We start from the raw sequence: 13,592 nt of genomic DNA, 5'->3' as shown, positions 1-13,592 counted from the left end.
TGATTTTAATTTCTCGGTCTGTCTGACGTTGATCTTGTGAGTGCCACGTGGGGAAGGAGAACGTTGAACAGTTCAAACGGCAGACTCCGACACGTGTGGAGGAACAGAACACGTGTCGAAAAAACTCTGTTCAGTTCCACATACTTCTCCTTACTTTTTGTCGAAGAGAGAAGTATTAACAGATAAAAAAAGATAGAGAAAGCAAGAAAGAGAAAGTGAAGAAAAGGGGAAAAAAAAAATGGAGAAGGGTGGAGGAAGAATAGTAATGGATGAGATAAGAAGCTTTGAGAAGGCACACTTGTTCGATCTTGGTCATCCTCTTCTCAACCGTATCGCTGATTCCTTCGTCAAAGCCGCCGGTGTAAGTTTTCGTTTCATATCTTTCCGTTTTTCCGATAGTATATTTATGTTACGTTACGTTACGTGCGTACTTAACACATATAGCTTAACATGGATTAATTATGAAGGTGGGAGCTTTACAAGCCGTGTCGAGGGAAGCTTACTTTACGGTGGTTGAGGGTAAGAACTACTCCGACGAGTTTCTTTTGTTCCTTATAATTTATGCGTAACAAAATTATGTAATATATATGAGTCAAAATTAATAAAAATAGGGGCAGGGTTTGACTCGAACAACGTCGGTCCACCGTCCGAGAACAAGAAACATAGGTTCCCTAATCTCAGAGGTCCGTTTTGTTTGTATCGTATGTGGTTTCTGATCTTATGTAATCAGCGTTAATGTTATGATAGTGATATTTATCGTTGTTATTATTATCAGGGGAAAGCAGCAAATCTCTTGATGCACTGGTGAGTTTATTAACCTTTTATATATAATCGTCAAATGTTCATCTAGACGTGGGCTAGTGTATCCATACGAGTTGCAAACATGACACGTTAGGTCTCTTGTTAGTTTACTGAACATGTTTGAATTTGGTTGGCCTCTAGGTGAAGAACACAGGAAAAGAGTCTCTCCAATGGGGTGAGTTTATTATATATACGTATATTTTTAATTAAATTAATGTTTCAAGATTTAACGTCGGAAGGAGATTTTAAGGTTTAATTTGGATATTGATGTTGGAATTGTAGGGCTAGCAGCTGGGTTGTACTCAGGTATCACTTACGGTATGAAGGAGGTTCGTGGAGGAGCTCATGATTGGGTTAGTCAAATTGATTTATTTGTATCATTTTGTTTCATCAATGATTAACATGTTCTTTAATTATGTTGTGGTAATCATATGTATGTATATATGTAATGTATATCACAGAGGAACAGCGCGGTGGCTGGAGCATTGACAGGAGCGGCAATGGCTATGACGACCTCGGATAGGACAAGCCATGAGCAAGTGGTTCAGTCTGCTCTTACCGGAGCAGCCATTTCTACAGCTGCTAATCTCCTTTCTAGAGTTTTCTAGATGATTTTCATTAGAAGCTTTTAATTACAAGGGTTGTTTTTATTTTGTATCAGTTATGTCTGTTTTAGAAGAAGAAAAAAAAACAAATTCTCTAGTGGTCTACTAAGACTTTTTGTTTTGAAAGTTGAAACTCCAAAAGCCAGAGATCACTTCTCCATCCTTCAAGAATATTACTTTGGAATCTATCTTTCTGTCCAAGATGATCTTATCCAATTTGAATAAAAATTCGGGTCCTGTGAGACTAGACAAGAACCCGGCCGTGAGGGTGAGGCCGCAATAGATCGTTGGAAGTATTTGCTCGCTTATTTATGACTGAATGACATTTTGTATGGAAGTGAAAATATTTTCTTCTCTGCTCCCGATTGAGAAATGTCTTAAAATGTAAAAATAGAAAAATGGTCAGTTTAAAGTTTTTCAAATCTTTGTCCGGTTCACAAAAGGCTTGGATTATCTATCTAATTACTGAAAAATTTAAAGTTAGGTGGCGCATATATTCTCTAATCAACTTTGATGCATCTTTAAATGTACTACTCTATATTTTTGTTAGTACATTAAAGAAAATATAAACATTCTTTTTTTTTTTTTGTTTTGGAAAAAGGTTTCAACACCCAACATAATATATGAATTGAGTAAAAGACTCCCCATGTAATATGAACTAACATGTTAACAACTGGCAAGAATCCCCATTTTGAAGCTTCAAGAATCTCCATTTTGGTTTACATGCAAAATCCAGGAAACTTTTAATTCCTAATATGTAATCTTGCGATAAACGTGTTTATTTTATCCATGATTTATCCATCAAAACCTCAAAGAACGATTTGAATTATTTGTAAGTTTTAGAAAATCACAAAACTAACAAAACTTCAAAACTTTTAGAATCTAGAAATAAATCTACGCATGTACACGACACATCCCAAACTCAAACCAAATCGATATATTAACAACTAAGTATTAGTAGAGTTTTTCACTAAATTTAGAAATAAGGAATGTGGTCGTGGAGTCGATGACCCATACAGTGCCGGTCAATATATATATATTAATCCTTTGCAATCAGCAGATGTATTTTGTAAATTTTTTAATTAAGTGTTCATCACCCGCGTGATTAGGAGGCAAATTCACCCAAGTTAGATTTTATCATGTTGTTTGCATAATAAGAACTTTAAAATTAAGAACAGTAAAGAACGTTTGTGTTTTACTTAGCAAAACAAAATTACATAAAATAAACCTAGAAAAAATTAAGAAGATTAATAAACACACCAAAAGCTAATCATAGAATCAAAGTCGGAAAAACACTTAGGGGGTATATTCAACTTGACATTTTAAGTGATTTGTGTGAAATTTACAAATCCTATGTTATTCAATCATGAATTTTAAAAAGTCTATTAAAATTCACTGTTATTAAACTGATAATTTAAAAATCTACTTTAAAATCCACTTTTATTAAACTGATGATTTAAAAATCTACTTTAAAATCCACTGTTGTTCAAAACAATTTTGTGGATTTGGATTTTAATGATTTTTAGGATTCTAGAGAACTTGAGAGGATTTGTTTAGTTAAAAATACATAAATCCAAATCTCATGGTTTTAGATGGGTTTTGAAAGAATTTTACAGAAAATCATATCAACTTCCCTAAAATCTATCAAAATTCTAAATTTTCTAAATCCCATCAAATTCTCCAAAATCATGGTATACATTATGATTAAGGATCTTGTGTTGAAAACTCCAGAAGAAAAAAGATGGTAGCTGGTATCGATTAGGTTTAATTTTAGATTGATTTGTCGATGGTGATACAATTTGTGTTGATTTTGATACAATTAAGGATCTAATTAAGGATCAGTTTAAGGGTCGATGTTGATACAATTAAGGGTCTAATTCGTGTTGATTTTTTTTTACGTTCACACAAATTTATTAATTCTATAAATATAATATAATTTAGCATCAGTATTTTATTGATGTAAATTTTATATCATTTTAAAAAGTGATTTAACCAAAGATAAATAATTACATCAATTATCTAAATGATATAAAAATATATTTTATATCACTTTTAATAAAGTAATACAATCTAATAGAAACTGAATCAATTTTAAATAACTAATTAAAATTAGATAATTATAATGTCAATTGACATAATTGTTGCTAATCATATATATTTGCATCACTTGAAAATAAGTAATTTAAAATTGCTTCATTTAGTTTTGTGATACAATATACCTGCTTTTTTGTAGTGAAGGTATATAACTACTAGAAAAAAAAAATCCATTGGTTATATGGTGCATTTAAGTATACAAGTAATTATATGTTCTAATATGAGTATTTCATACATTAAGCTGTTGATAACTATAAAATCATCCTATTGATTTGGTGGTTTATATTTGAACTATGAGAAAACAAACAACCACAAAAATGCTTATTTTTTTCATAACATATGCACAAAATTTCTACAAAATAGCAAACATATATAACATAGTCAAATTCCCAAGCCTAACTATAAAGATTGTATAGATTAATTGAGTTTTAGTAAAATAATTTTATGCATAATACTATAAATTGTGACAACTACGCTAAAATGATAAATTGACTAAATCTTTAAGTTTTAATTCAAATTTTGGATAAGATTTGGAATTTTTTTAATAGAGAGCAAAAAGATAACTGAAAATTTGTTATGCCTGTTTATTACTTTAATGTTATAAAATTATACACAAAACTAATGCCTTTGTCGGATATAAAATTAATGTTTTAAAAGTAATTTGTCTAAAATCATGGAATTGGATGAGAGTGTTTGGCCAAAGCTAATGGAAGGTCTCGCCAGCCGTGGATCTATTGCGAATTAGGGAGTTTTGAAGAATTTGACCAGGTCGTCAAGCCTTCACGAACAGGATGATCATCCAAAAAGTGGCATGTGTTGCTCATAACCAATCCTTTCAAGGCATTTTTCAAAAAACATTGGCTGTTTGTCGTACTTGTCAGCTTCATATGTAGTCCTATTAATTGTCACTTCATCGCCGCCACATTTTATATGGAGACCGGAGGAAACTTCAAGAAAACAGAGTATTGAATTAGCATTCACCAAGAATTGTCCTATTATAAATAATCTAATTTATTAGTTTTAACCCATGAAATAATTATTTTTACATTTTTTATTAGCATGTTAGTAATCATTAAAAAAAATTAATTGTTTCATATCAAACAATATAACTATTATTGAATATTAGAGTTTTTAAAGGAATAAAGATATTTTACATATAAATATAAAAATTGTTTTAGGAAATTATAAACCAAATTTTTAGAGATAATTATGGAATCTAATTGATTTTTTTTTGTTTGTAAACTTTTAGAGATTAATTTTGTAAATAAGTATAACTTAAAGGGTAGAACTTCAAATGTTTTTCAAAAATGTTAATATAGATAAATTTTGTTTTTATGTAATTTTTTAGGAATTAATTTTGTAAATAAGTATAACTTAAAAGGTATAATACCAAATTTACTTCAAAAATGTTAATATAAACTAGTATATAACCCGCGATACACCGCAGAACTATATTTTTAAAATTTTAAATATTTAAAATACATGCATTATATTTGTTTGTTATTTTACAGTTGTTTTATTAATTTTAAATTATATACCTATAAATTATAGGGCAATTGACAAAAATAGCACACATTTAAGTTTTTGTTCCAAAACTAGCACATACATTCAAATATTCCAAATTTAGCACAAATTTGTATATCATTAAAAATAAAATGTTAATAAATTAAAACAATAATCTCTCTCACATCTGAAACAAAATCGTGACTTTGTAACCACCATGTTCTCTCTTACTCCTCCGTCTCCGTCGATTCCAAAACCAAATGCAAACGGTGTACCATCGACGAACCCAATCAGATCTGAATCGGAGATGAGTCATCGTCGGTCGGTGTATCATCGTCGGTCAATCAACGGTGGTATCACGTTCACGTATCAGATTCATGATTCTTCTTCTTCCCTGATCATCTTCTTCGTCTTCGTGTCACTGTTCATCATCTGGTATTCTTAGTGTAAGCTTTATATCATTTTCACTTGCTATTCTTCTTTTATTGTAGAAATTGTAAGCATTGTAACTTTTATATATATGTGATTTTGAATTTTTTTTCCAAATCCCTAAAAACCTAAATCATCATATTCTTATCAATTTAGTTAGGCTAGTATTTGAGGACATAAACAAACCAGAACTTGAGATGATTCAGTGTTGGCTTTATTATGTGTGTATGATTTGCAGTTTGTAATTTTTATGTGTGTGTGATTAGGATTTTTGATTATGGAAGTCTTTATCTTTCTTACTTGAATTTGTTGCAGAAATTAAAGAATCAAATTATTGTTGACTGCAAAATAATTTATATTACTCTAATTGACTTGGTCGTTTTAGTTTTGTAAGAACAAGTTTATTGTAAGTATATTTGCGACGAGTCTTGAAATTGGATGTTCTTGTTGCTTATTGAGATGGTCTTGGAGCTGAGTTAGGCCTAACATGCACCATCAATTAAGCTTCTATATTTGTGTTGTTAGATTTATATACTACCTCATGATAAATTTAAAGTGTGTTTGCCACAAGATTTGAACATTGCCCATAATACAACATTTTTAAAAAAGAACTCAGTTGTCTTATCTCTTATGTATAATATGTTTTCATCCTTATTGATTGTTGCTTGTGTATTGTTTATTGTTTGTTGCTTGTGTATTGATGTGTTTCTTAGTTACATTTGAAAATTCAGGAAGAATTGTTGCAAATTCAGAAAGACTTTCCTGAAACATATTCCATGTTTTCATTTTTATTGCAGGAAATGGGGATTGATCATTGCTTGTTGGAGTTTATCTTATACTTCTCTCAATTGGGGAGATAAGAGTATGTAATTCAAAATTTGCTTTATTTAGCTTCTGATTACAAGGTAGTAGTGTTTGGGCAAAAATAACGTTTAAAGACTACGGAAACAAGAAACAGATGTCGAACAGTTCTCTTTATTGATCAAAGTCTCGAGCTCAAATACAAGAATTCAAGGCACATCGAATCAATCTATAAACCCTAGCCGCGTTCTAGAGTTGAGTCGTGTGTCTTGTGTTTTTAGGTCTCTTGCTTCGTCTCTTGATGCCCCCTCTTGTGGAGGCCTCTCTCCTTTATATAGAGATCTCTCAACCCTAATCCCTTAGGATATGTCTTGGGCTCCTCGAGTCTATCTATGATAGGGTCGGTCACAAGACTCTTGGCCCACTAGTAAAGTTGGTCGCTAGACTCTTGGTCCATTAACAGATCTAGTCATGTGATTTTTGGCCCATTGATGAAAGCAGTCGAGAGATTCTCGGTCTCGTGATAGAGTCAGTCACGAGATTCTTGGTTCACTGAACCAATCAGGAAGACTATCCTTTTATAAGATAAATTCATATGTACATTGACTTTATCCAACAAAATATGCGTTGACTTTATCAATTATATTTATTTATTTATGATGATAAAATTATGCCCAACAGTTTGCCCCCACTCTCTATTTTCTTAGTAAGAATTTAGAGAGTTGTATACATATATTATTTTACCGAATGCATAAATAAGACTAACAGTTGGAATATTAATAAAAGAAAGATGCTCCTAAGACTAAACGTAAGTACACAAATATATTGCTAATGCTAAGCATAAAGTACATCAACTACTAGGAAATATGTGGGTCCAAAAATGCTTTTTTTTTTAGCAGATAGATATTTTAGCTAAATGCTCTACCCATGCATTTCTACATACGCTACAATCTTTTTATTAATTTCGCTTGATTAAAGTGAAGAATCAAAATTGGGTTGTAAACGTACCTGGGCTTTAGGGAGGCCTAATAAATAGAAGGGAATTTTTTTGGCCACTTACCTTCCCTCTATCCCGCTCGACTCCCACTTGCAGCCCTAGCGAGCGCATTCATTGTCGACTTCCCAAGGTGAGAAAATTTTTCTCTTGTAAATCTTTGTTTCCTTTCGGTTTTCACAGTGCTGGTAATTTACCAGCAATTTTAGAGCAATTTTAGTTGTTCTTTGGAACACTGTGACTTTAATAACCATTTTCATTGGCCATTTCTGTGTTATTGCACAGATCCAAAAATAGTAAGGTTCATTCCGTTTTTGTTGGCATTTGTCGAGACTCTGGTCGTTTCTCTCCACTTCCATGTGTCTCGATTTCTACTTACAGGTAGTGTATCTTGTCCTCTTTCTATTTATTTTGTATCATATATTTTTTTGCAATTCTTCCCAACATTTTGCTCTCGTTCGTTCAACATTTGCTGGTGAAGAGCTGAGATAATGGGAGATTTTCACGGCGTACTCTAGACCGTTGTCGTGTCGTTTGAGTTCGGTTCAGGGTGTTCCCTTGCTCACATTATGTTAGGCCAATCAAGAGAAATCATAGAAATTCATGTTGGGGACTTAGATGGTGATGAGCCAAATGTTAGGCTGCTCCAAAACAATGTCGCGTCAGTCTTGTCCGAGGAAGACATCAGTAGAATTTAACGGCTTTACAGTTTATCATATGACGTGGTTCTAAGATGTCCTTTGCCATCTGAGCGTGCCATGGATGCTCGTCTTAACGAGGTCGTCGTCTACGAAGCGAATTTCGCATCAGGATTTCGAGGAGTCATTCCTTCTCTGATCGCCAAAATGGCCAACGAGTTCTCTATTTCTCCTGGTCAGTTTTCTCTGTTAGCTTGGAGAGTGCTGATGGCAACTCAAGCCTTTGGAGAGTCTCACTCCCTTGACATAGGAGCGAATGAGGTATTGTACGCTTACTACTTCAATCCTCTAGTAGACGATATTGGTAGATACTCTATACACTCACGTCGTCCTGATCGGTTGGTGTTTGATGTCGGGTTATTTGAGAAACGGAGGCTTGAATTGTCTTGGCCACAGAAATACTTGTATATGAGGGTTGGTTACAATCCAGGATTTCCCACTGATTGGTTTGATGCTGGTGGGTTCGCGAATGACGACTTCATATGTGCCCCGATTTATAACCACTTACTCGTTCCCTTACTCGTTTGGCTCTCCCTCTATATTTTTGCAGACATTCGCGCAAAAAGTCGTGAAGAAGGCAAAGAAATAATCTCCAAAGTGCTATTATACAATCCCAAGTACCGCTCCATTGCCTTCCTCACGAGTTCTTTTGTACTTGAGCATTGTAGCTTTTGGGGTAAGAGATTTGTGTTCGTCTTTGTCGAAATAACTTTGACACTAAATACATAGGTGCATCTTCATATACACACCTATTTCTTTGTTTGTTTTTGCAGGATTCGACATGTCGAATGGCCAGCGTCTTCCCATACCTGACAGCTTCGCGTCATTCTTGGCTGCTCACGGAAAACTAACTGAGGCAATCCAAACAAATGAAGACTCTTCCAACGAGATGGAGTGTGTTGAAGTTTCTGTGGCCAACAAACGCAAGGCCCCTCAGGCGATCCCAACACCATCATTTCCTAGGCGAGCGAGACTGGCTCATGGCAACACTGCCTCCACCGTCACGGTCCCTTGTCAGGAGATTCTAACAAGCACTGACTCTTCTTCGGTTATTGAGCAGCTGAAAAACAAAGTTTTTTCCCATGATTTTGATTCTCTGGATGCCGACGGCACTGCTGCCCTTGCCAATGGAGTTTATAACGACCTTCTCAAGGTATTGAAATCTTGACTTTGTAATAGGCTTGTGTTATTGTTGCGTGATGACGTAGGTGTTGCACACTTGTGTCTTTAGATGTGGTGAACCTCCTTGCTTTCTCCAATTTCAGGTCATGTCATCATTCCACCTTGTTGAAAGGAAACTCTCATCCACCATCGTTGAAGTTGCACATGAGCGTCTAAAGGTGGATAGCCTCCAACAGCGACTCGACCATGAAAAGAAAGAGTCTCGTTCTCTTGTGGTCTCCAAAGACGAGACGATTAGTTGTCTAGAAGGTGAAGTGAAAGAACGTGACTTGATGATTTGTGGCCTTCAAACTGATGCGACGAAATCGATGAGAGAGAAAGAGTTGTTGTTGCAAGAGATTGAAACCCTCAAGAAACGGATTGATTATATGAAGAATGAGCATGACTTTTTCATGAATGGGGCAGCCATCATTGCTCACTGGGAAGCTCTAGGCGAATGCCTTCTTTCAGATCGCAAAGAGTGGAATTTAGCTGATGCAGATATGCAGTACGTGCATGTGATGGAGGCCCAAGAAAAGTTTAAAGGACTGCCTCTTCCTACTTTTGAGGTTTCTCTTGTTGCCATCGCTGAGAATTCTTGCGAACCTTCTCCTACTCAGCCATGAACGCCTTTTCCCTATGCACCTCACTCTCTATCCCTTTTGTTGTGACCACATAATACTCATATTATTATTATTACTGTTTTGGGCGGTCACGCGGCTATAGAGGGTGTTATATATCATGCGTGTATGCTTTGACATTGTGAACGTCGCGACTTAGGCTCCTCGGTATTTTATAATTAGAAGACTTTCGTATAAGACTTTCTGATTATCATGTCGAATCTTACTTCTTATTGAATCCTTTATGACTAGCATTGTACTGCAGCACGTCGTATGCTCATGACATTTTATATCATGTGATGTTACGTGCTCAAGAGATCATTCCTGTCACATGCTCAATAGCGCGTGCTACTATTTGCGTCATGTGTGACTGTCGCTATTCATGTCGCGTGCTCATGGCGTGAGTCTCGTGCTTTCGACAATCGCCTTGTTGCTCATGCATCCAATCGTTGGTTTTTGCTCATCACGGTTAGCAAGTTAACTTTTGGAATTACAACACACTTTTGGGTCTCGTGCTCATGACACATTTTATTGTCTTGTGCTCGTGACACATTGTATTGTCTTATGCTCGTGACAGTCCATCGCGTGTTCCGTAACTGTCACATGTTCTTCTCTTTAACAAGCAATGTTTGTTACACTCTCCATGTTTTGTGCTCATGACATATTATCTATGTCTCGTTCTCATGACATATTTTATGTCTCATGCTCGTAGCACACTCTATATCTCGTGCTCGTGACCCTTCTTATGTCTTGTGCTCGTGACACTTTTAGTCTCGTGCTCGTGACACAAATAAATCTCGTGTTCGTGATACGTTTAAATCTCGTGCTCGTAACACACTTTATGTCCCGTACTCGTGACACAAATAAATCTCGTGGTCGTGACACGTTTAAATCTCGTGCTCGTAGCACACTCTATGTCCCGTGCTCGTGACCCTTCTTATATCTCGTGCTCGTGACACTTTAAGTCTCGTGCTCATGACACAAATAAATCTCGTGTTCGTGACACGTTTAAATCTCCTGCTCGTAACACAATCTATGTCTCGTGCTCGTGAACCTTCTTATGTCTCGTGCTCATGACACTTTAAGTCTCGTGCTCGTGACACAAATAAATCTCGTTATCGTGACACGTTTAAATCTCGTGCTCGTAACACACTTTATGTCTGGTGCTCGTGACACAAATAAATCTCGTGTTCGTGACACGTTTAAATCTCGTGCTCGTAGCACACTCTATGTCCCGTGCTCCTGGCCCTTCTTATATCTCGTGCTTGTGACACTTTAAGTCTCATGCTCGTGACACAAATAAATCTCGTGTTCGTGACACGTTTAAATCTCGTGCTCGTAACATAATCTATGTCTCGTGCTCGTGACCCTTCTTATGTCTCGTGCTCGTGACACTTTAAGTCTCGTGCTCGTGACACAAATAAATCTCGTGTTCGTGGCACATTTAAATCTCGTGCTCTGAACATAATCTATGTCTCGTGCTCGTGACCCTTTTTATGTCTCGTGCTCGTGACACTTTAAGTCTCGTGCTCGTGACACTTTTTATGTCTGGTGCTCGTGACACGTTTGCGTGATAGTAACATCCTCACAACAAGACTTGCTTTGTAGAATGAAAAATCAATTTTATTGGACGTGTAGTGTTAATCTTCGGTAAAACCAAAAAGACCAAAAATAAATAATTAAAAACCAAGAAACCAAAGCACTAAAAGTTGTATTTCTTCAAATGCAGGGCATTCCAGCTATTGGGTTGATTTTTTCCTTCACTGCTTTGCAACTTATAGGCTCCTGACCCACGAACTTCAATGATTTTGTAAGGACCTTCCCAAGTGGGACCGAGTTTCCCAGCTCCTTGTTCCCTTGTATTTTGAAAAGTACGTCGCAAGACCCAGTCTCCTACTTGAAATGTTCGTGTCCTGACATTTTTGTTGTAGCTCCTAGCGACTTCCTGTTGATAACACCAATTATTGGCTTTCGCTGCTTCTCGTTTCTCGTCTAGTAGGTCGAGTCCGAGACTCATCAACTCTTCATTTTCCTGCAATTTAGGGTGTTCGGTTCGTGCCGTTTTCACGCCTACTTCACAAGGTACTACTGCTTCCATCCCATACACAAGTGAAAACGGTGTTTCTCCGATCGAGGACTTAGTAGCGGTGTGATAAGCCCACAACACGCCTGGAAGCTCTTCTACCCAACTTCCTTTAGATTTCTCTAGGCGTTTCTTCAGCAGTTTCACAATTGTTTTGTTTGACGATTCTGCTTGACCATTAGATTGCGGGTGCCTTGGTTTTGCAAAGCTTAATTTTATGCCCCAATCGTCGCAAAAATCCTTAACCTTGTTACATGCAAATTGGGGTCTATTGTCAGTGAAAATTTCATGAGGCACCCCAAATTTGCATATAACATTCTTCCATATAAAGCTACTGATTTCTTGCGCTCTGACCTGGCTGAACGCCTCTGCTTCTACCCACTTTGTAAAGTAGTCAGTCACTGCCAATAGAAAAACTTTCTGAGCAGGTGCTGTTGGCAGTTTCCCGACTATGTCCATTCCCCACTTCATGAATGGCCATGGAGAACTGATTGTCTTTAAATTTTCCCGTGGCAGTTTTGAGACATTAGCAAACCTTTGACATTTGTCACAGTCACGAACGAATCGTACAACATCCTCGTTCATTGTCATCCAGTATTATCCAGCTCTCTTGGCTCTTAACACTAGACTTCGCGCGCCTGAGTGATTTCCGCATTCTCCTAAGTGTAGTTCGACCAAGACTGTCTGAGCTTCACTCGCCGTAATACACTTCAAATAAGGTCCAGAGAATGATCTACGGTACAATTGTCCTTCATTGAGAATATATCGTGCAGCTTGCTGTTTGATCTTTCTGCATTCAGCGCGATCCAGTGGTAACACGGCGTCTCGGAGATAGTCGAGTATCGAGGTCGTCCAGTTCGGTGTTTCGCTCGTCGTCATGACACAGGACTCCTGCTTTTCTATATCTTGTTTAGTCGCCGGCCACTGTAAAATCAGTAGTGGTACATAAACTGAAGTGTCAGTTTTGAGTGCGGATCCAAGGTTACATCTGCATGATTGTTCTCCTCTCTTGGGATTTAACTAATCTTGCAGCTACTAAACGTTTTGATAAGCTCCTTCACTACACTCAAGTATCTAGACATACTAGAATCCTTGGCTTGGTAATCCCCTTGGGTTTGATTGACGACTAGTTATGAGTCGCTAAACACTTCTATGTTTTGAGCTCTGAGTTCTCGAGCCAACGTTAGTCCTGCTATCAATGCCTCGTACTCTGCTTCATTGTTAGTAGCTCGGAAGTTGCATCTGACTGCTCTCGAAGCTGTATCGCCTGTTGGAGACATAAGAACTAGGCCGAGACCAGTTCCTCTAATGTTGCTAGAACCATCGACATAGAGCTTCCATTCCCCATTTCTTGTCTCATCCTTAAGCGTTTGCACTTCTTCTTTCACTTATGGGATCATGCTTGGTGCGAATTCAGCGACAAAATCGGCTAATTCTTGCGATTTTATGGCTGTGGTCGGTCTATAAATGATGTCATACTCTCCAAGTTTGACTGCCCATTTAGCCAATCTCCCTGATACCTCTGGCTTATGGAGCACCGATTTTATAGGAGACGAAGTTACTAACAAGATAGGATGGGCTTGGAAGTAAGGACGTAGCTTTCTTGCCGCTGTTATCAATGCAAGCGCTAATTTCTCTAGGTGATTGTACCTTGTTTCGGCTTCTAAAAGAGACTTGCTCACATAGTATACCGGATATTGTTTGCTTCCTTCTTCGCGTACGAGGACTCCACTGACTGCATGTTCTGATACAGCAAGATACAACAACAACACTTCAGTGCTTCCTCACACTTGTCGTCCCATA

The 13,592-nt window shown here is 36.9% G+C and overlaps 2 protein-coding genes across 4 annotated transcripts; both read left to right on the top strand.

Moving 5' to 3' along the window:
• The first annotated feature begins 172 nt into the window (after positions 1 to 172).
• Positions 173 to 1,592, top strand: LOC104718760 (outer envelope pore protein 16-2, chloroplastic). 2 transcript variants are annotated; one of them, XM_010436568.3, is made up of 7 exons: positions 173 to 361; positions 468 to 519; positions 618 to 683; positions 776 to 804; positions 943 to 976; positions 1,084 to 1,154; positions 1,263 to 1,592. In XM_010436568.3, exons 1-7 carry the CDS (start codon positions 239 to 241, stop codon positions 1,407 to 1,409), a joined length of 522 nt encoding a protein of 173 aa, XP_010434870.2. In that variant the 5' UTR covers positions 173 to 238; the 3' UTR covers positions 1,410 to 1,592. The 2 variants fall into 2 exon arrangements, with proteins under 2 accessions (XP_010434870.2, XP_010434869.2); XM_010436567.3 differs by having other exon boundaries at positions 175 to 361; positions 612 to 683.
• Positions 1,593 to 7,174: 5,582 nt separating this feature from the next.
• Positions 7,175 to 9,920, top strand: LOC104718758 (uncharacterized). 2 transcript variants are annotated; one of them, XM_087468487.1, is made up of 6 exons: positions 7,229 to 7,360; positions 7,513 to 7,608; positions 7,709 to 8,382; positions 8,476 to 8,601; positions 8,699 to 9,078; positions 9,191 to 9,920. In XM_087468487.1, the coding sequence occupies exons 3-6, from the start codon at positions 7,986 to 7,988 to the stop codon at positions 9,710 to 9,712; spliced, it is 1,425 nt and encodes a 474-aa protein (XP_087324613.1). In that variant the 5' UTR covers positions 7,229 to 7,360; positions 7,513 to 7,608; positions 7,709 to 7,985; the 3' UTR covers positions 9,713 to 9,920. The 2 variants fall into 2 exon arrangements, with proteins under 2 accessions (XP_087324612.1, XP_087324613.1); XM_087468486.1 differs by having other exon boundaries at positions 7,175 to 7,360; positions 7,709 to 8,601.
• Positions 9,921 to 13,592: the final 3,672 nt, after the last annotated feature.

Source organism: Camelina sativa, chromosome 10 (assembly GCF_030686135.1).
Source record: "Camelina sativa cultivar CO46 ecotype springtype chromosome 10, ASM3068613v1".
NCBI classification, from domain to species: Eukaryota; Viridiplantae; Streptophyta; class Magnoliopsida; order Brassicales; family Brassicaceae; genus Camelina; species Camelina sativa.
The sequence above is the reverse complement of the archived record's forward strand: the minus strand, read 5'-3'. Positions and strand labels throughout refer to the sequence as shown.

Bases quoted from the DNA above. Each gene is read 5' to 3' on its own strand.
- LOC104718760 (XM_010436567.3), top strand. From the start codon at position 239: ATGGAGAAGGGTGGAGGAAGAATAGTAATGGATGAGATAAGAAGCTTT. The intron at 977-1,083 runs GTGAGTTTATTA...TTGGAATTGTAG, and splicing joins AAAAGAGTCTCTCCAATGGG to GGCTAGCAGCTGGGTTGTAC. The intron at 1,155-1,262 runs GTTAGTCAAATT...TGTATATCACAG, and splicing joins GTGGAGGAGCTCATGATTGG to AGGAACAGCGCGGTGGCTGG.
- LOC104718758 (XM_087468486.1), top strand. From the start codon at position 7,986: ATGGATGCTCGTCTTAACGAGGTCGTCGTCTACGAAGCGAATTTCGCA. The intron at 8,602-8,698 runs GTAAGAGATTTG...TTGTTTTTGCAG, and splicing joins TGAGCATTGTAGCTTTTGGG to GATTCGACATGTCGAATGGC. The intron at 9,079-9,190 runs GTATTGAAATCT...CTCCAATTTCAG, and splicing joins TTTATAACGACCTTCTCAAG to GTCATGTCATCATTCCACCT.